This window comes from Carassius auratus, unplaced genomic scaffold, assembly GCF_003368295.1.
Source record: "Carassius auratus strain Wakin unplaced genomic scaffold, ASM336829v1 scaf_tig00214968, whole genome shotgun sequence".
Taxonomy (NCBI): domain Eukaryota; kingdom Metazoa; phylum Chordata; class Actinopteri; order Cypriniformes; family Cyprinidae; genus Carassius; species Carassius auratus.
The window spans coordinates 106,207-127,738 of record NW_020527887.1 but is presented as its reverse complement, the minus strand read 5'-3'; the positions used below and the strand labels follow the sequence as shown (position 1 = coordinate 127,738).

General features: G+C 34.4%; 1 protein-coding gene across 1 annotated transcript; it reads left to right on the top strand.

Moving 5' to 3' along the window:
• Positions 1-1,215: 1,215 nt before the first annotated feature.
• LOC113093343 (paired box protein Pax-1-like) lies at positions 1,216-5,566 on the top strand. Its single transcript, XM_026259167.1, has 5 exons — positions 1,216-1,354; positions 2,389-2,994; positions 3,518-3,651; positions 4,192-4,375; positions 5,061-5,566. The coding sequence occupies exons 1-5, from the start codon at positions 1,345-1,347 to the stop codon at positions 5,138-5,140; spliced, it is 1,014 nt and encodes a 337-aa protein (XP_026114952.1). The 5' UTR covers positions 1,216-1,344; the 3' UTR covers positions 5,141-5,566.
• The last annotated feature ends 15,966 nt before the right edge of the window (positions 5,567-21,532 follow it).

Genomic DNA, 21,532 nt, shown 5'->3' with positions numbered 1-21,532 from the left:
TTTATACCTGTCTTTTAGCCTACATGTGACCCATGTTTTGTCCATGTACCGATTCAACTTTTACATTTTTAATCAATAAAATATACAGTACAGAAGGATGTCAATTAGCTTATTATATTGTGCGAAAGGCAAACAAATACAGCCAATAAAACTAGTTCTATAAGGTGTATATATATATATATATATATATATATATATATATATATATATATATATATATATATATATCGGTATATTGTGTTTTAGATACGCATTTCACTTGATGCTTGTGATTTCTAAATGCACCGTTAGATGGCGGTGCTGCAATACTTTTTCTCCTCGAGTTGCTTTCGTTAAACTGAGACTAAATTCCCACTGCGTCTGTAGCAGTTAAATTTGAATGCAAATAACATTTATATGATCTTCGTTTCTTTTCACTGTCCTTACATTAATAGCAATATCTGTAACCTGCCATTCAATTTGATTGTTAAGCTATTTGTTTTTCAGAGTTGTAACTTTCCTGCTTAAGTTAAGCAGTGGAAAAGGCGCAAAGACCTTGTAGTAACAGGTTGTAATTCTGGAACCACTGTTTACTTTTTCTCTTTCACTTTTAAGATGCTTATGCAACTAAAAAGTTTTTAAAAAATAATAATATTATGGGTCCACAAAACTCTTAACAATTTGGTATAGCCTTATTATATTTTATACAGTTATATTTTAATTAAATAAAAAATATTAATTTAAATAGAATCGTTTATTTAAAATTCTATTTAAATATAATTTTCATTATAATTATTGTATTTTCTTTGTTTTATATAATTATAGCCTTTTATATTTTATGTAATAAAACTATAGCTACTTTTAATATATTATACTGTAGGCCTACTTTGAGTTTAACATTGAGATCGTCAGGATAATGTAGTTCCTAAGCGTTGCCTGCATGCATATTATTACAATTAGGCTACTAAAGTGTGGACATTAAGGAATAAATGACTACCAAATGCTTTATACAGAGATAAATTCCGACTTTCATTTCCAGATGTAAATATAGGCTATTCAAATACCTTATTTTCATTTAAGATTTTGCATGAATGCACTCCAAAAATGGCAGGGAAAGTAGGCTACATTTTGAAGTAGCATATCCTTGCTGGGGCAGATCCCAGATCAGGATCGGGGCGGAGTCACGAGCTGTCTAGTGTGATCGAAGCCTGTGACGCGTCAAATTGAGCGCACGAGCCAGTCTGCTGGACGGCCGGAGTTTCACTTGTGGATCATAGATTAGTGTAACCTCTCCAATGCTGCACAGGACTAACAGCAGCACAGTTAAAGGATAAAGGAGCACAACCACTTTAGGGAAATATCACGATGCAAATGGGTAAGTTCCTCTTGATCTGTTAGAACTAGTCTATATTTTATTTAAAAAATAAATAAATAAATAAAAATCAAACGAATAGCCTAATCATAACTCTTAAAATGAAGGCTTCTTTATCGATTGTTCCATAATTTTTAACAGCCATGGAATGTACGCTCCACCAAAGCTTCTTTATAGTTGAAAAAAGTTATTTAGATGTTCTGCACAGAAAAACAATGGTTCTTTTAAGAACTGTTCACTAAATATATATTTATATATATATATATATATTTTTTAAGAGAGTACGATGCATCTCGTTCTTCTAAAATTATGTAATGTGTGTAAATATTGTGTGTCTCCGGATGCTTAGAGCAAAAAATGGCACAAATCATATGCCTAGGATAGTCGAACTTTTTAGGCATCAATAGCTCAAACACACATTAATAAAAATGTATAGCATACTTTACAACCACACTCTCAGAAAATAAAGCACATAATTGTACCTTTATGGGTACAATGGTTTGTCACTTTTGTACCCTTGGCATAGGCTTGGGAACATGTACCTTTTTGACCCTCAAAAAGGTACATACATGTACCTTGAGGTCCAGTCATAATCCCTATGGGGTATGTTAGTGCAGATTGTACATTGGGGGACAGAAATTGACTCCTACCACTATTTCTGACAGTGCATGCGCTTTCACTCTTAAAAATGTTTTTTTATCTATAAATACATACATAGGCTACATACATTTTTGGTCTGCATTTGTCATTATTTTTGTTCAACAAAATAAAAATAAAAACCTATAGTTTCAAAGCAACCACTCAAAGTAAACTTGTTCATAATAATATAGACAGGCTAATTAAAAGATTATTTGTTATATTGTGGAGCATTTATTTTTGGTGTTGTTCTTATTATTATTTTGAGTGTAGGCTTATATTTCATTTACATAACAGCCTCAATAGTGCAAAATAAATAAATAAATAAAACAGCTACTAAAAATGGTATGGCTAACCTGTATTGGTTGTTTTGTTGATTAAACGGTGTTTGGTTGTTGCAGATCAGACGTACGGGGAGGTGAATCAGCTCGGCGGGGTGTTTGTGAACGGTCGGCCTCTTCCCAACGCAATCCGGGTCCGGATCGTCGAACTGGCGCAGCTCGGGATCAGGCCTTGCGACATAAGTCGACAGCTCCGGGTCTCTCATGGCTGTGTGAGCAAGATTCTGGCCAGATACAACGAGACCGGCTCCATTTTACCCGGTGCTATCGGTGGGAGTAAACCCCGGGTCACGACGCCAAACGTGGTGAAGAGCATAAGGGATTACAAACAGGGCGATCCTGGAATATTCGCTTGGGAAATACGCGACAGACTGCTGGCCGACGGAGTGTGTGACAAATATAATGTTCCGTCGGTGAGCTCCATCAGTCGCATTCTAAGAAACAAGATTGGGAACCTGTCTCAGCCGAGTCAGTACGACAGCAAACCCTCTCCTCCGCAGATCTCCTATAATCCCGTGTATCCGTACTCCTACCCGAACGCCATGTCCCCGACTGGCTCCAAACTGTGCAGTCCTCCGGCTGTGTCTGTCAACCTGTCCCGGGCCTGGCCCTCCGTTCACACCGTCAGCAACATATTAGGAATAAGAGCTTTTATGGACCCCGCAGGTAATCCACCTTCTATAGGCCTTCAAGATCCTGGCGGAGCCACTTATGATGCTGTCTTTGTGCGATTTTAACGATTAATGGGAATATTGTTCATTTATCAGATACTATAATTTTTATGTCTTACCAGTTTATCACCCAAAATTCCAATATTGGAGAAATTGAAATGGAGAAGATGCATGAGGTGTTTGGGGAATAGGTCTATCTGGATTATTAGTGTTGCATTGCTTCTGCACTCTAAGTGTATTCTGCTGTTTGGAGATTAAAAAGTTAGCTATTGATGTTTCTTTTTTTCTTCCTCTTCTTTTTTTATTTTTGGTTCTTCTGATCAGTTTTTAAAGCATGATTGCAGATAGGAAGCATGCTTAGTTTCAGACTGAGCCAATTTGAAGTTCGGTTCTTTATGGTTTTACTCCAAGATTAGCGCGTATCTTGAAATCATAATCTTGATTTACTATGCTATAGCTATTTGTTGCTGTTGTTAACGTGCAGCAGATTTATTTTAATTCTATATATATTTCAACAGCTCTTGCCGGAACAGAAAGTTACCAGCCGAAAATGGAGGACTGGACGGGCGTTAACAGACCTTCATTTCCTTCCGTTCACGGAGTCACCGGGATCGACAAACCTCCAATAGAAAGTGACATCAAGTACACACAGGTGCACTTTTATTTTATTGGTTTACTTATTTTACAATATGCATAATTTACGTGTGCATGCTTCATTTCCAATTTTATGCACAATATAAAGAAGCGTTCTTTAAAATAAACGTTCCATGTTTTCTCAGAAGTTTACAAAAGGTTCCACAAAGAATCTTTCAGAACCGTTTTGCTTAGAATGCAGAACATTTTAATAATTTGCAGAACATTTTTTCCTCTATAAAGAACGTTTTGTGTAAAAGGGTTAAATGGATGTTAAATAGGCCTATGCAATCATAAATGCCAATAAATAATATTTACATCTGAGTGCAAGACATCTGTGCAAATGTTTTTAACTTTCATTATTTCTATAGTTTAGTCAAATTTGATCTTTTGAGTGTCATCGAATAATACTGCATTGTTCTATTGATCACTGGTTAAAATTGATCACTAGTTTGATTGCATTTTATCATAATATAATTTTCTGTTTTTATGAATTATTTGGTGTCGTTCTTTTTGGTGCACATATAAAAAAAATCAAGATTATTTTTTACATGTTTAGGGTTCATCAAATTTATCGGGATATGTTCCTGCATGCGCGTACTCCGCCGCTAATCAGTACGGTGTTTACGGTGGACATCCGGGTAACTACGGGCACTGGCAGTCTCAGGGCGCGGGTCTCACCCATCCGCACAACGGGACCATGATACAGAGCCCGAACCTGCACAAAAACCCGCTCCGAGAAGGTAAGACTGAACACTCAATTATGAAAACCTCTACATGAAATTAAAACAAAAATAAAAAGAAGTAGAATAAATGTTGCAAAAACATACACAAAACATACATTTTGATTGAAAAGAATATAAAAATGCTGCATTAAAACTTACTTTGTAAACTGTAATATATATTTAAATTTATAGGCTTTGCTGTAAATATATAGTGTAAATAATAATATATTATTAGGAAATCAATATGTATAAGTTTTCGATAAAATGTTACATTTTATAGCTTGTTTAAGAGTAACGAATTCCCTGCATAAACCATAATATTTGTTTATATTCAATTATATAATAGTCTAAAAAATAGTCTTTCACTATGTAATTTTTATTGTGTGCAATGGAGTGTTTTATATCGCATTTTATGTTATTTAGTTCATGTTTTTGGCATTACATGTTAGGTAAAAAAATGTTGGCCTGAATGTACTGTAACTCTGCTAAATGCATACATTATTTATTTCCACGTTTTACTCTGACGTCATATTTTAGGCCAATTTTAATGAAGTTTTATGACATGGCTTTCCATTGTACCACTGCTCCCAGTGTAACTTAAATGTACCCCAAAATACAGTGTAGGTCACACTGACATTGTTGAGGAAGTATAGACTTAACAAACATCTTGTTTGCTATAAACACTCCTCTCTTTTGGCTCCAGCTGTAGAAAGAAAGAGTCCTCTGAGCAAACAGCAGCAAGAGGGTCTGAGCACCATTCATGGACTCTCATCAGAGTCATAAGAACCCAGAGAAACCAGAAACAACTAAAAATCACCTGTTCATCCTTCATGAGCAGCTTCAAGGACTCACTCTGCAGTAACTTCTGGATAAAACACACAACTGAATGTTTCACACCATTAAGAAAAAGTGGGATCTGAAGCTGTGGAAATACCACAGAGGATTTCTGCAATATTTGCAGTAGATTTTTTTTCTTGTTCTTTGGGGCAAATAAATATAGCGTCAGGCTGTTGTTATAAATGGGCTGCAATTTGTTGGAATATTTTCTTGTGAGCAAAGCAACATTGTTAGAGGGGAAATGAAATGAAACTGTCCATGTCATTGCGTTTTCGTGTCTGTATGATATTGAATGGCCTATAGAGTAATACACACATGCATATCTATTTTTATAAATTCATTTCTGCTTAATAAAGCCATGTCAAAAGTGAATTGTCTTTTTGCGTGTAATCAATTTTATGGCTGATTTCTTCTCAACGGTCACAGATAACATGTTTACAGAGAGATTATGTGGGATTTTGCTGTCGATGTTTGTTCACGTGACAGAAGATCTGCTTGGACAACCATAAAAATAAACAGATAGACGATCATATCAAACTGTTGCAACAAGTCAGTTCGTGTCACCTAAAACGTAAAAGCTCATACGATAAATTATGGGCAAAATATATTAATAAGTAAAAATAACAATTTACTAAATTAAGAAAGTAATGCGATCATAGATGCCTTAACGTTACTTAAGAAATAGTAAAACAGCTATACATATCCATACATACAGTAGGATATATATATATATATATATATATATATATATATATATATATATATATATATATACAGTTTTATTTGCTCAGTAGGCTACAATTTGAACCTTGTTAATGATATTGGGGGGAAAAAACATCCTTAAATTTGCGATAGGCTAATATTGCAATGTAATTAATTTGGAGTTGACTAGGCTATATTTTAACCTATTTATAACTTCACATTTTCATTTTTTAGTTGTTCGATTAAAAAAAAAAAAAGCCAATAAAAATATGCCTAATTAATAGTAGGCTATAGTAACAAAGTCTTGACGGTTTAGCGATTTTTTTTTTTTTTTTTTTTTTTTTTGGTTTATTTGACCTAGACTGAATTCGGCACTTTAATCACAAATCCCGAGATATGTTCATTATTATTAGAGATATATGTTATTATTATTAAATAATTTTTTTGTTTTTACCCCTATTACGCATGCGCAGTTATGTTGTCTGCCGCTTTAAATGCCAGCACTAAGGATGGATGGATTCTGCCTTCTGAGCTGTTTGTAGCGTTCACCAGTTTGACAAAACTAACCATATTTTTCCATATTTTGTGTCCTAATCATTAACTTGCATCACCATTACATTACCTATCATTATCTTTAGTATTTTTAGTATCTTTGAACTTCCGCTGAAAAGGGGCGGAGCTAGATAAAGTCTATTAAAGCTACAGAGTTATAGTTTTCGCTCTTAGGCTATAAAGGGACAATACTATTATCATCGAAATTATATTATCATTTACTCACATTCAAGCTGTATGATTATAATAATGTTACACACACACACACACCTATATATAGAGAGAGAGAGAGGAAGAGAGAGAGAGAGGAATATGGGTAACTTCACTGACTGTTTTTTCATTCACTTTAAATGTTTTTTTTTCCAAGTCAGTGGGGACCAGCAGCTTTTCGTTAAACCACATTCTTTCAAATATCTTCCATTATGTTCAACAGCATGAAGAACCTCGTGTAGGTTTGGGAAATCACGGGGGTGAGGAAATGATGACAGAATTTACATTTTTGGGTGAACTATCCCTTTAACTGCTTGAATTCATAAAGTCATATTAATTAAGTCATGTGAATATTAAAGGGAAGTCTTGGCCTATCATGTGAGATGTAGAAGCACCCTATTAGACCAACCTAATGCTTCTACATGTGTTTTTAGTTTATAAACACCAGTTTTCAATAAAAACTAACAAAAACAGAATCAAAAATGAAAGATTAGAGACAGTCGGAAATTATCCATAAGTTGAATTGCCAATTTAAACACCAGCTATACTATTTGTAGATTTTGCTATCAAACTTTTTATGCCACCCTGCTCTTGTTTAGCAGAATATGTGTATGTTCTCATCTGAGTGAATTATTGGTCCTTATCTGTCCCGTCTAGAGCTTCTTCTTTCTTACTTTTTCAAAGCTTCATTCTTGTGTCAGCTCAGGCATGTCCTGCAGGTAATGTGAGATGTAACATGGTCCAGTTGCAAACATCTCTATCTGAATGTGGGTGTGCAGCACTCTATGCCGAGGTGACGTGAGTCTTTAAGTAGCTCTCAATAATGGCTCGGCTCAATGCACCAAAGGGTTTTACAATCACATAAGCACAAATAAGCAAAATTGCAAGTTATATTGTGTTACAATATGTTCTTTAAACAATGTCAAAGTGTTGCAATAAAGCTTTATATAAATCAGTCATTGCATGCACACATGCATTAAAAATCTGGAATCTTTTCATTTAGAGATGGAAAAAAATATTATTATTATGATGATGAAAAAGTGTGTGTGTATATGGGTCAAAGATGAAAAAGTGTTTAAGCATAAAAAAAAGTGTTATACTGCTTTAAACTGTTGTAGTTAAAAATAAAAATACAAAAAGTTTTCTGTTTCATGTAATTGCAATTTTGTTTTTGTTTTTCGGGGTAAAAAATAAATATCATACATTTAGCCCTGATTCACAGAAGACACCCAGTAAAATGTCATTCAGTGTAACAATCTTGTCAGGCATATTTACAACAAAAATAAATTTATGACATATTAAAAGACTAATTACTTTCACCCCAAATACTAATGAGTTGTAATTTTACATTTTTAACATTTGCCACTATCCTAGGTTTTGCCCATTTGTCAGTAAGAATTTTGTACTTATTTAAAACCAAATAAAATTTAGTATGCTCCATTATTCATTTAGATATTTTAATATGTGCACGTCAGAATGAGCATGTTGTTTGAATTTTTTGCATAAATATTGTGTTACACTGAATGACAATGTAACATTATTTCAACCAAATTTTGACATTTTATTTTCCAAAAACTTATTTAAAACCTTAAAAGTAGACATTTTACTTACATTTAATGTGCTTTCTATGGACACAAAATCACTTTTGTACATTTTTCTTGATGCATTTTTAATGTTTATAAAAAATTTTACATTTATACAATTTAATCTAAAGATGTTTATAATATATTTCAAATTATATGAAATAATTATGTATAGATTAAATGCTGATAATACAATTTGTAATGAAAACGTTTGTATTAAATTTGAAAAACACAAAATATAACACCTCAGACTTTTGGACCCCACTGTATACAAAGGAGTTCAAAGCATCATGATACTCATATCATTGTGTTATTTTAAGACTTTGCAGGCAAACAAAGAGCCGGTAAAAAAGCACATCACATCTTTAAAAATGCTTATCCATGTCTCAGACATAATCCTACAGAAAATCCTAATTTTCAGTGAGCACGCTCACAACATCACAAGAAGAGACAAACGATAAAGGTTAAAGGTAATTATGGGGGATTATGGTACATGCCTTGTTGTGTAAAACCAGTTTTGACTTTTGTTAGTTATGATTGAAACACCTCGAAACATCATTAATCTTGTCCAAGTCAAACATAATTAAATGCCGTACACCGCTCTATTTCAGGCCACAGGGTTTGAATGTCTCTGAGCAGCGCAGACAGCAGGCGCCGGGAGATGCACTATACAGTCAGAGCGTGAAACCACAGCCTGAAGTCTCCTGCCTTACTGCTGTCTTCTGTGTAGGACTAGATATCACACGCTCATTCACAAGCACCACACACATTCAACACCACACGCACATCTATTCAAATAAAACTACATAAAACACAAACAAAATAACTAAATACACACAGTTTTGGTTCCAGAGTAACTCAAAGGGTCTTAGTCAATCCTCAACAATGATACAAGGCCTCAAGTGTGTATCTAGACCAACTGGTGAGTTGCTGTATATTTGTGCATTGGATAAAATAATAAATAGGCTTATCAAATTTTAAAAGGGAGGAGGAAACACTTCCCGCATCTTTTGTCACTGCTGACGTCAAAAGTTTCACGTCCAATCACACTATGCAGTACTTTGATGCCAGTTCAACACAGACAGGTTGTTGCGTGACAAGCCTTCATCTTCAAAAACACTGAACACTCAAGTAAAATAAAAAAAATGTCCTGTTAATTACAGGTTTGCTGGCAATGTGGATGAACATGTTTTGTGCTGACCACAATGTGTTTTGTATGGTATGTTGGCCATTGTATACATTTGCAAAAAAAAATAAAAATCACTTTATGCATTTGGCAGATGCAGGAGATGCATTTAGACGATATGTGAGCTGAAACATTCTTCACAAAAAACAAAAACACTATTTAAATTATTTTTATATTTTTATTATAAAACAAAAAACTAAAACTAAATTATTGGGCCTATGAAGTTCATTATAATATTTTTTTTGATTGATTTTAAATATTTTTTATTTATTTTGTATGACAAACAATTTTGTTACAGCCACTTGATGTCTAATGCATAAAATTCAATTAATTATATTTTTAATAATAATAAAAAAATGTTTATAAAATGTGCCTCCAAAGTTCATGTCAATACTATTCTTTTCAAAGTTTTATTTAAATATATATATATATATATATATATATATATATAAAAGTGTTCCATTTTGCATTACAAACAATTTTGTCACAGCCACAAGATGTCTAATGTATTTTTATAATAATAAAAAAGTACACACACACACACACAAGTCCAATAAAAAAAAACATTTGATTCGGATGTATGTAATTAATTTGTCATGGTGATGTCTTGTTTGCAAATGAATCATTCTTTTAAAATCATTTAAAATTGCAATACATTTTGTCTAATCCAAAATCAAAAGTGTTTGCTTTTGTTTAATTTACATGCATTTAGCAGACATTTATATCTGAAGTGATTTACTTGCATTTAGACATCGAAATGTGAGCTGAAACACTGGTGTGTTTCATCATTCATTCATCAAACTCATCCTGATGTGGAGCTTCATGGGAAATGAGCTAATGGATGCTCAGCAGTTTAGAGTTACTCTGTTTGTCGAGCACTCACACGTGTGTGTGTGTGTGTGTGTGTGTTGCATATCTATTTTTGTTGTTTAGCCCATCTTGGTCTTCAAAGCCAGTGTCTTCTGTCACCAGCGGTTCTGATACAGGCTCAGAAATGTTGTGTTTGTTTGGGTGGTATTGGAAGCATGGCTTTGAAAGATGGCTGGACTAACTGACCTTTAAGAAGCCAGACATACTAAAAATATGAATTATTGCCCAGGGTTTTATGAGGTTACATTGAGCTTCAGTAGAAAGAGTAGAGGCTGAATTTGTTTTAGTTGTGGTTTGTGTTCGAGCCAGGCTGCTTGCATGATGGTGCTTACAATATTTGCATGAAATAAACTGGAATTTCCTCAAAAAAGAGCATCAACTAAATGGTTCAGAAAATGCTGGAAATATGAAGCCTGTTTAATACTGTTTAATTTTCTGATCTAGCAAAAGCAAAACATTCTGTACGTTTTGTGCCCTCAAGAAACTGAAGTATAAAATTCCTCCCCTCTGAACATCAATCCACCCTATATGACTTCACTGTGTCCCATAATGCACTGCTCCCAATGTTAACAGCTTCCTCATCTGTGGGCAATGCAAAAAACAGATGCGAAAAACTACAGCGTTATGCCAGTGTTTCTCCATAATGAGCTCTGTGATAATTCAGATGTAAAGATGTAAAAATGCGAAAATGTAGAAGAAAAATGACATATTTCTGCATTACAAACATTTTGTAATATGTTATGCAAATATATATAAATTATAGTGTTAATCATGTTAATCAAAGGACAGTTGTTGGTGATTTTCCTACACACAAACACACACACACACACTCACATATTAATATTGTTTTATATAAATGAGATGCTATTGAAGTTTTTCTATTGATTAATATTATAGTTTTTATATTTACATATTTTATTTTTTCATTTTAATTTCAGTTCATGTTTTACTAATTTGGAAGGTGTTTATTTTTTCAAATGTCTAATTTAAATAAAAAAATTCTAGTTATTTTAGTACATATAGTTATATACATTTATATACAGCTAGTATTATTAGTAAATTATTATTAGAAACACATAATTTGTATATACAGAAATGATTATGTTAATATATTAATTATATAATATTGTACAGAAATGCATAGGTATATGCATATACCAATATTTGTCTGCAAAACTAATTTCAGGCATTTCAAGTGGAAGCCTTTACATCTCCGTGTCTTTCAGATCAATCAGTCAAGTGTATCCAAACACTGGGCTGGTATTATATTATAGTATTTTGCAATAATAAATTAAAGTTTTTCTTTCCATAGAAGCAATTGACTAACAGATTACATTCTCCTGAAGTAAAAAAAAAAAAATCAAATCACGCCTTTGCTTGTCATAAGGCATTCTGAGACAGACCGTGCTGTCAACAGTGCTTTAAGGTGGGTCTATTTCAAAATCATCTACCATGATTGAAAGACTTGGACAAGAGCTTTTTGTGGTCATGTGACACCGCGTTCTGTTTCATCTTTTGCACTGACTCTCTGCTGACCTCGGAAGAGTGTTTCATTTGTAACGGTGGTTGGCAACCGTCAAACTCGTTTTGCCACCGCAGCGACACGACTGTCTCTAATCTGAGCTCCACTAAACTCAGTCTGCACATCAGACAAAAGAAAGAAAGAAATGCAAAGAAAAGCGAAGTATTGAGATGCTTTTCATTGATGTCATTGTGTTGATTGCTCCTGAAAACAAGGTGTAAATATGTCTGCAAGTCAAAAGCATATTTAATGAAAAGCTGCACGCACACATGAACTAAACTGATTGTTATCTCCTCCTGAGGAGAGAAAATTCAAGTTTTGACTGTAATCGGGAAATTCCATCTCAGCTTACTGGCTGACGAATGTCTCAGGCCACCGATATGGAAGTGGTACACTTTACACCTCCCAAATAAAAAATAAAATAAAAATATGTGCGTCAGTGTGTGCACTGAAACATCATGATTATGATTTTCTAGTTCAATGCAACATCCACCCCCTCGAAAAAATTTATAATAATAATAATAAATAAATGAAATAAATAAATAAATAAATAAACATACAATTTAATATAAAACAAATAAGTAAATAAATACAACTCAAAAACTAAATAAAATAATTATATAAAATGAAATAATAATGAAAATAACAACAAAAAACTAAAATAAAAATAAATAAAACAAAAACAAACAATAAAATAAAATACTTCATGAGATGAAAATGAGAAAATTCCAATTAAATATTTTTAAAGGGTTGAGCAATTTAGAAGTTCTAAGTAAAAAAAAATGTGTCTGTCTAAAAGTCCAATCGAGGCACACTTCCGCAGATCATTTACTTCAGACTGAAAAATCTGTCATCATCCACCCACTCGTGTGTCACTTGAAAGTTTTTCTCATTTAACACAAAGGAGCTATTATCAAAATGTCATGTTTTTCAAGGTTTTTCAAGGTCAGGTGCAGTTTTAGTTTATTACGAGAAACACAACGTAGGCTATATGTTCTGGGTGTCCTTGAATAAACTAAAGAATACGTGTTTAAATTGTTTATTTTGCTTTACTCTTTGGTCATGTCTTAAAAAAAATAGAGCCCTCAACTGGTGACCTTAAAAAAGTGCATGACGCCCTGTGTGTGTCCCATTTTACCTTATCAGCAGCTCTGAGCTGCTGCACTGATGGCAGTGACTGATAGAAGAGAGTGTTGTATGTAACCAACCCACCCCCAACCTCATGGAAATGAACCAGGGAACAGATCACAGCCAAAACCAGCTGAGAAGTTGACTTTACCCTGCCGTGCCACACAGCACGGCCCCATTCCTCCATTTCCCACTTCACTTTATCACCAGCCTTGGTGAACAACTGTGAACAATTACAGGGGCACAGCACTGAGTCTCTAATAGCTCCATTAGCCGGAGCGAGTCGTTTCTGACGCTGGTTTAATCCGAATCCATCAGTGCTGAGACGGCACATTCTGTAGCTCTGAATCGGAAAGGCTGTAGATTTCTTGAAATAGATTCAGCAAAATGCAAACTCTAGTGTTTTATACACAATTATGATTGTATCTGTGTTTTTTCCCCTCTCTCTGACATTAGTTGGGTTTAAATCTGTGCTGATCTAGGTCTCTTTTTATGTTTGTATATAGTACGTGTTCACAAACATGTGCCAGGCAATTCGAAACACGCTGTGTTGCAGGATGTGGTGGTAGTAAGGGAGTTGGCATATATCTAAAAATCTCTATGAACAAAGGAATATTAAAACGTGGATAAACCAGCAGACTTTATCCAGCCTGAAAGAGCTGTGAAGCTCCGCCCCCTCTCACCTAACACATGATTGTTCTGTTCGAAACAAGCAATTCAGTCTTTGCTGCGTTACATAAACAATCTAATTTCGGTTGAAGCTGCCTTCTTTATCCTTTTTTGTAACTTTTCTTTTCTTTTCTTAAGCCACATAGCATGGCATGGGTTCGTTCGTTTAACAGTATTTGCGCTCTGCGAAAATAACACTATAAGCTGGAATACCCTACATGATTCTACCAACATTTTTGGCGCGTTTTTTACACAATTTGACGTTAGAGACTATATTTTGAGAAAACCAGTTCACACGTTTGTTATTTTGAGCTGATTTTACAAAGCTTATAGTTTTCTTTTGTCACTTGTCTTCTAGCAACAACAGAAAAACACATGTTTGTTGTGTTCAGTATGATTTGAAGATCTGGTGGTGTGTGAGCGTCCATCATTTATGATGCCAAGCATATCCATCCTCTTTAAGTTGTCAAATCTATATGAATCTGATCTTAAACGTTTATCAGAGAAATGGAAAATCATTGACTATGTCTCATAAAAACTGCAAGTATAAATATGAAAATATTGTGTGCATATGTAGATATAGGAAAGGTTTGAGAATTTTTTCTCAATCACTGCTAATATAGTGAGAGTCAGTGGACAGTGTTGCTAATCCATCTTTAATTCACATTTAAATTGAGGTCAGTGTTAACAGCATGTAAGGCACAATCAAGTGGGTCTCCTGTGGAGATCTGTTTCCTCTCTCGTGAAACCTGAAGCTTCAGCATCGACAGACAGGTGAGGGACCGAGCCACTCCTCATTCCCAGAGGAGCTCTGAAAGCTTCACTCCTAATCCCTAAACTAAATATTTTCAGATTACTTTGTCTGTTGATGCAGTGAGGATTTGTCTTTCCAGAAAATCTCTGGAGATTAAGATATCAGGAATGTTCAGGTGGAAATGTGAAGGTGAAGATCATGACTGAGATGTAAAGGAAAGCAAAGACACGGAAAAAAATTATATTTAATTTAAATCTCAATTTTGCCTCTTTGAGGTCTTTTTCTCAGGAGAATCTGAAAGCAGGATCTCATTGCAGTCTCTTAAAAATAAAGATTCTTTATTGGCACTGAGGGTTCCATTTAGAACCTTTCAACATCCATTGAACCCTTTCCACTGAACAAAAGGTTCTTTTTTTTGTGGAAAAATGTCCCTTAGATTAATAAAATGTTCTTCACACTAAGATTAACGGTTCTTTTAAGACTTAGGTTCTTCAGTGGCACAATGAATGGTTCTTCTATGCGAAATCTTTTTTTTTTTTTTTTTTTTGTGTACAGAAGACGCATGGATTGTTGTGTCGGCGGACATACTTCTCATGATCACTTCATTATTCTTCAAATAGACTGAATAAAATGTTAGTGTCTCATGTGAAGCCAATAGTCTTCATCTGATCCGTCATTTGTGTTTGCGCAGAGTGAGTGTGGATGTGTTGTTTCCTCTCAGCCCATCAGCTCTGAATGGGTTCTGTGTACACACTGGTGTGAGAGAGATGCATCGAATGGGGGCTCATTCAGGACCTGCAGTGGAGGAGGATGTTTTCAGCCCTTCTGGGTGGTACTGTGGACGCCCCTGATGTAGATAGTATTGTTAATGTGAAAAGGTGATGTGTTACAAAAGAAAAGAAGGAAGGCCGAGAGAGATGCATGCTGGGATACATGTGCAGGTATACTGTCTGTAGCATCGGTCCTCTTTGGATCTCAAGAGACTTTTCACACAACTATAGTGAACAGTAGATGAAATCACACACTCAAATCCTTAGACATGCACATACACATGCTTTTTTGCTTTCACATTTAAATCAGATATCTGGGAGATATTTGGGAACTAGTATCATAAGAGTATCATAATGTTAAGGACTTTTAAATAGGCTGACAATTAGACAATTGTGTCAACTGTTAATATCACTGACACAAAACTGTCTTTGAATGATTAAAAGGTCTCAAAGGGAATACAAAATGACTGGCCCTGGAAAAAACTGTACAGTTGCACTCATTAGTTTACAATAAACAGATTAAGAAATAAAGGTGATCTTAGGAGTTATACGTCTCTCACTTCTCAAATCACCTCCTTATTTGTTCCAAGTCATCGATAAGAGGCTTTAATCATCGTCTCGGTCTCTGGAGAAACAGTCTAACGTTCATGGTCTATCTACAAAGTCTTTGCTTATTTGTTCGGGCCGCAGTCTTATCAGATATTAAAATGTCAGTTAATAATGTTAAACATAAATATAAAAAAATAGCATTATCTTTGGTCAGTGATGCAAAAAGAGGAACTAATCTGAAAAGTAAATTAAAATGTTGGCAAGAAATGTATTAATTAATAAACTGCATTATAATAGTGTAATTTTTTATATTATAGTATTTTAGTTTAAACTAAGTTTTCAAAAGCGAAATCCCTGCATTAGCTGAATATGTCCAAACATTTGCCTAAATATCACTGATTTGAAACTCTGTCAAAGCACTTCCAGACTGCTTTAGACAGTAAAGGTGTGGGAAGAGAGACAGTAAAGCCTTTAAGACATTAAAAAGAGAGACTGATTAACCTTTCACATGCATGTTCTTCTGCTGGTCTTCTACTTGATTGAGTTTTAATATGGTCAAAGTTCAGAAAAATGATGACATGTTCTTGCCAAAATCTAGCTTTGATTAGACTTACTGTCAGCACTATAATATACCATACAAAAATTAACCATGGTTTAGCTACACTAATCACAGTTTAACCATGGTATTTGTAGTAAAACTGTGGATCAGTTTTCCAAATGGTAATCAGTATGCCAAAAAACATGATTACTGTACTTTTACTATAATAAAACCATGGTTAATTTATGTAAAAGATTCCTATATTTCACAGTAATGCACATTAGTGAAATGGAAGTGTTGCTATTTTTAAATCATATAGCTTTTAGTAGTGGAATTGTTTTTAATATATAGCTAGGGATCAGCAAACAAAAGGATTGTATATTATGTTAAACTGGCTGTTTAGACTCAAAACATGTGATGTCTGATTCAGGAATCGATTAATCTTCTCAATCATTTAACTTTGAATGTTTGCCACAAATCTCAAATCAGGCCACACCTTCCCAATTATCAGTTTCAGAGGTGCAAATCGGACTTAGAACGACCTTAAAATCTTCAAGTTCAAGTTTGAATCGATCAAAGCTGTTCTAATGTAATTGACTCACTCAACTGAATCATTTCCATGCACATTCAGCCATGTCCTCAGCTCTACCAGGTACGTACTACTCTTACCAGTTGTGTGAAATTAATAAGCAAAATAGAAAAAAAGTGAAAAATATTAAATATTCTTCAGTTTGAAGATGCAGCTGCTTTGACATCGAAAATACGCAACACTTATTCAGGTGAGGCACGGGTATGCAAGCTGAAAGCTTTGCTGCTTGTACAATTGGTAATGATTGTATGTTCGTTTAAACCAAGTATGTCACTGCCAAATAAAACCCTAGAAAAAACAACAACCCATAACACTAGAAACTGCATAGCAACCAATGCCTGTTCAGTAATATGACATTCTAGAATTAATCTGAACTTTAACATTCTAAAGTGTTAAAGTAATTCTAAAAACAGAATGTTGGTGTTTCGCATGCGTTGCTAATGTATTTAAACTTTAAATTTCTTAAGGATGGAATACACTACATGATTTTTTTAAATCTGACCAGATTTTTAAACACTGGACTGACTTTCTAAAAGAAAAACTGGCCATCATACATTAAAATGGCTGAGGATCATACACTACCAGACTTTAAAGTCGTACCGATTAAAATGAACTCATGCAGAAACATGTGCCTTGTTGCTAGAAGAAGCATGACAAAAAAAAAAACAATATGCATTCTGAAATCGGCTTAAAATATCAAACATGTTTGATATACTCCAACTGGACGGACTCATTGTCTGAAGTAAAAAAAAAATGGAGTCTGTGACCATCATCCACTACACGATGTTTCTATGAAAACTGTCAGCTCAGATCTGCAGACTGGTTCGGACTTTCAGCAACTAGCATCAACCTTTCCAAACTGTAAATCGTAAATGCAGGGACTGAATTATTTTTGTCTTTATTGTTCGGGATGTTTAAATACATGAGGTAACTGATGAATTTCTGCACATGAAAGTATAAACATTTGAAAATGTCAGGAGATCACAGCAAGTCAGTGTTTGACCTTGCTGTTTTATTGAAAGTCTAACCATTAAATGAGCCAATAAGAGTGCATGTTTAAGTCATTTCAAGTGTTTTCAATGAGGCATTTTGTTATTTTTTTCCTTTAAATGGACACACGGCACACATTTGTGTGTTGTGCAGGGGAAGACTGCAGCGGACCACCCACCCCTGCGTGTCTCAAACAGGGTCCAGAGAGAGTAATTAAGATGTTTTCTTGGGTCATACAAGTCTCGCTCGTTAAAACTTAGAGGAGAGATGGGTGGTTGTACGATGGAATATGCCAAAGAAAGCTGGGTCAACTCATGAGCCAAATAAATTCTTCTGTAAATGAAGGACATCATTCATATAATGAGCAAAGTCATCATTGTGTGTGAGAGTTCATCTGTTTCTGTGAATCTCACAACATCTGTCAAGAAAGCCCAGGTCATATTTCATCCTAAAATCAACAGAAAAAGACAAAACCTTTAATCAGGCGCTGCTTAAAGGGATAGTCCACCCAAAAATTTTAATTCTGTCATTATCTACCCACCACCGTGTCATCCTAACCCTGTTTTTGAAGGGCTGTTCCTTTAAATCACCTACATAATGTGATGAAACTGCCTGTTCTCATTGTGCTTGTTTAGTTTACTTACATTTTTTTCAGAGTATTTTCTCACAACTTTTGCTTAGTCCGCTAAAATAGAAGTTTATTTATGCATTTGTGTGTTGGGACTGCAGGAATACTTTTTGTTGCATCAGCTGAAACTGGGCAGTTGCTTTCTAGTTCTAAGTATGCTTTGTATGTAACTGGTTTGGAAGAAAAAAAATTGAAATGAAGTATTATTTTGTGTGTTTTTGAGCAAGATGAGAAAACTGTCATCTTGTTAGTTGTTAATGGTTTGGTATTTGCCAATTTAGAAGAGTTTATGTTATGTTGTTGGCTTGTTCTTGTGAACAATATCTCAAGGATTTAATGTAAAAAAAAAAAAAAAAAAAAAAAAAAACTAAGTGCTAACATGCAATCTAGTTAACCAAATCTTTTATTTTTATTTTTATAAAATGTACGTTTTTGAACCTTTTTTCTATAAATATATAGACTTTTATATATAAAAGTTTGTATGTGTGTTTTATGTTTTGTATCATATTTAATACATCAGGCTTTTATGCCTCATATATGATATAATAAGAATATGGATCACGTACTCAAGGAGGAAAAAACATAAAATTCTTATATCTTGTAATGTAAATCAACGAGATATTTATAACAATACAGCAGATACTTATTTCCCAATAATATGTAAAATTCAATGCAAAACAATGATTGAGAGATGAAAAAACATTGCTCAAAAGCCTGATAATCTAATTTGATATTCACATTTGAATAATTTTTCTTAAAACAAAAATATGCATGGATAATTAAGCAAACACGTTGTTCATATGTTAATGGTGTGTGTGTGTGTGTGTGTGTGTGTGTGTGTGTGTGTGTGTGTGTGTGTGTGTGTGTGTGTGTGTGTGTGTGTGTGTGTGTGTGTGTGTGTGTGTGTGTGTGGATGGGTTAAATGCAGAGCACAAATTCCAGGTATGGGTCACCATACTTATCCACACGTCACTTCAGTAGATTGTTTTAAAGGTTTCTGAGGTTTCTCAGCAACATGTTGCTCATTTAGGATTTAGAAATGTGGGTATCAAATATGATACAGAAGAAAGCTCAACATGTGGAATCATTGTGCACAATTACGTTTTCTCTAAAGAGTCATTGTTTTAAGTGCACATTATTTAGGGTTTAAGTTGTAGATATTCACTGCTGATTTATATTAAATAAAAACAAAGTTTAAGACCATTTTGAATATAGCACTAGATTACAGTAATGGTGCTTTTTGCGCTTGACATACATGGGTGCTGTGTGATGCACTGTGTAATGATTCTTCATATTAAAGCATATAGGTTTTAAGCAACATGAAAGTCGATAAATAATGCCATATTTTTAATTTTTAGGTGAACCTGTCCTTTAAGCGAGCTCTGTGAGCATTACAGCATGTGTGTAAGATGCATGCCACAGTCAAGAAGGGTGATGATGTGTGCCACAGAACCCGCACTGAAGCCGAGCAGAGAGATTATCTGCTGGCAAGAGCTGGGGGCTGTTGTAAATGATCTGTCGTGTGGGTGATAAACCCTGTCAAAAGCACCTCTAGCGTGGCACCTGGGCTTAAAGAAAGTCATGCTCAGATTTGTCTCATGTGCAAGATTAAAATCAGGACGCGGTTGACTTCAGGGTAGGACTGAAGGGCTTATTTAACTCTAATGAATATTTCACATTTCGCACAAAGACATTCCTGCAGAGATCTCTGGGAGTTCTGTGTATCTCAGGGGTTTCGCTTCAGCTTGAGAAACAGTCCGTATAGGAAACACTGAGCCGTGTGTGAGTGTGCATATGTGTATGTGCATGTTTTGTGGGTTCCTCAACAATTAATCATCAGTACTAATTACAACAAACTTATGAATAGACCGATTTGAATCTGTCAAGATTCTGAGGATGATTGTGGGATTATATGTACACAGCCAACCACGGCGTCGCATTTGGTTCATCCAAAAGAAACAGCAGCAACCCCAAATAAATTTAGTGAGCAAAAATACAAACATCCTAAAATAGAAATTCCTTTTTCTTAACTCCTTGCGCACGTCAAACAATCTCCATCGTGCAATCGATTCTGTCGTTACAGATGAAAGCAAATTACAGATCGAAAATTTGTTCTAATTGCTGTGATTAAATTGTTGGAAACGGGTGATAGCATCTCTCAGACCTCCACCCACTAAAGAACGAGACTCAGCCATTAAATTATCCTGCTTATCAGGAGTGCTGGAGTCCTACTTTGATGTTGTTGGTTTAGAGAAATGGAGAGACTCGATTATGAGCAAAATTAGGGTGGCAGGCCGACCGGAAAGGCGCCGCAGCATAAAGGGTCAACACAGAAGGAGGGCGGGAGCCGGTCGTCTTGAGTAACATAACTGCCATTTCGGAGAATAATTAGTTGTTTTTGGAAACAAATGACATAATTGAATGTGTTTGCAAATTTGTAAAATGCTCTTAGGTATTACACAGCATGAACTATAAACCTGAATCAAATGTGTCTTTAGCTTCAAAATGTTGTTAGCGTTATTAATATTATTCAACAGCTAGATCAACCTGATCTGAACACCAGAAACCTACAAAATCTGCAAAAATGCTTTGTTTGACTTTTCGGAGATCATTTACTCTTCCCTGTGGATTACATCTGACCTACTTTATGATTTGAGTTCTGCTTATGGAATTTTAGAATATTGAGTCTGATGTTCCGAATTTCCTTTTCATCTTGAAAACTTGAAGTTGTATTTTTAAAAACTAGATATTTGCAGTGAAAGAATTCGGAACAAAAAAATTGCTGTCTATAAACTCTGCAATAACTTTTTTTTAAATAAAAATCAGTTTTTTCAAATTTCAAATGTTCAATATTTAAGTAAAAGAATCAAATCTATCAGAACTATGTAAATGCCACATAATATTCAGTTTTGATAAATGCCACTTGTCAATAATTGAAATTTATACAATACAAATTCAAATAGTTTTGTCATATTATAAGCGCCTTACTCACATAGAATGCATTTATTTGACCAAAAATACACTAATATTGTGAAATATTATTATCATTTAAAATAACCATTGTAATATTCTTTAAAATGCATTTTTTTGCTGTGATG

Bases quoted from the DNA above. Each gene is read 5' to 3' on its own strand.
- LOC113093343 (XM_026259167.1), top strand. The intron at 2,995-3,517 runs GTAATCCACCTT...ATATTTCAACAG, and splicing joins AGCTTTTATGGACCCCGCAG to CTCTTGCCGGAACAGAAAGT. The intron at 3,652-4,191 runs GTGCACTTTTAT...TTACATGTTTAG, and splicing joins GTGACATCAAGTACACACAG to GGTTCATCAAATTTATCGGG.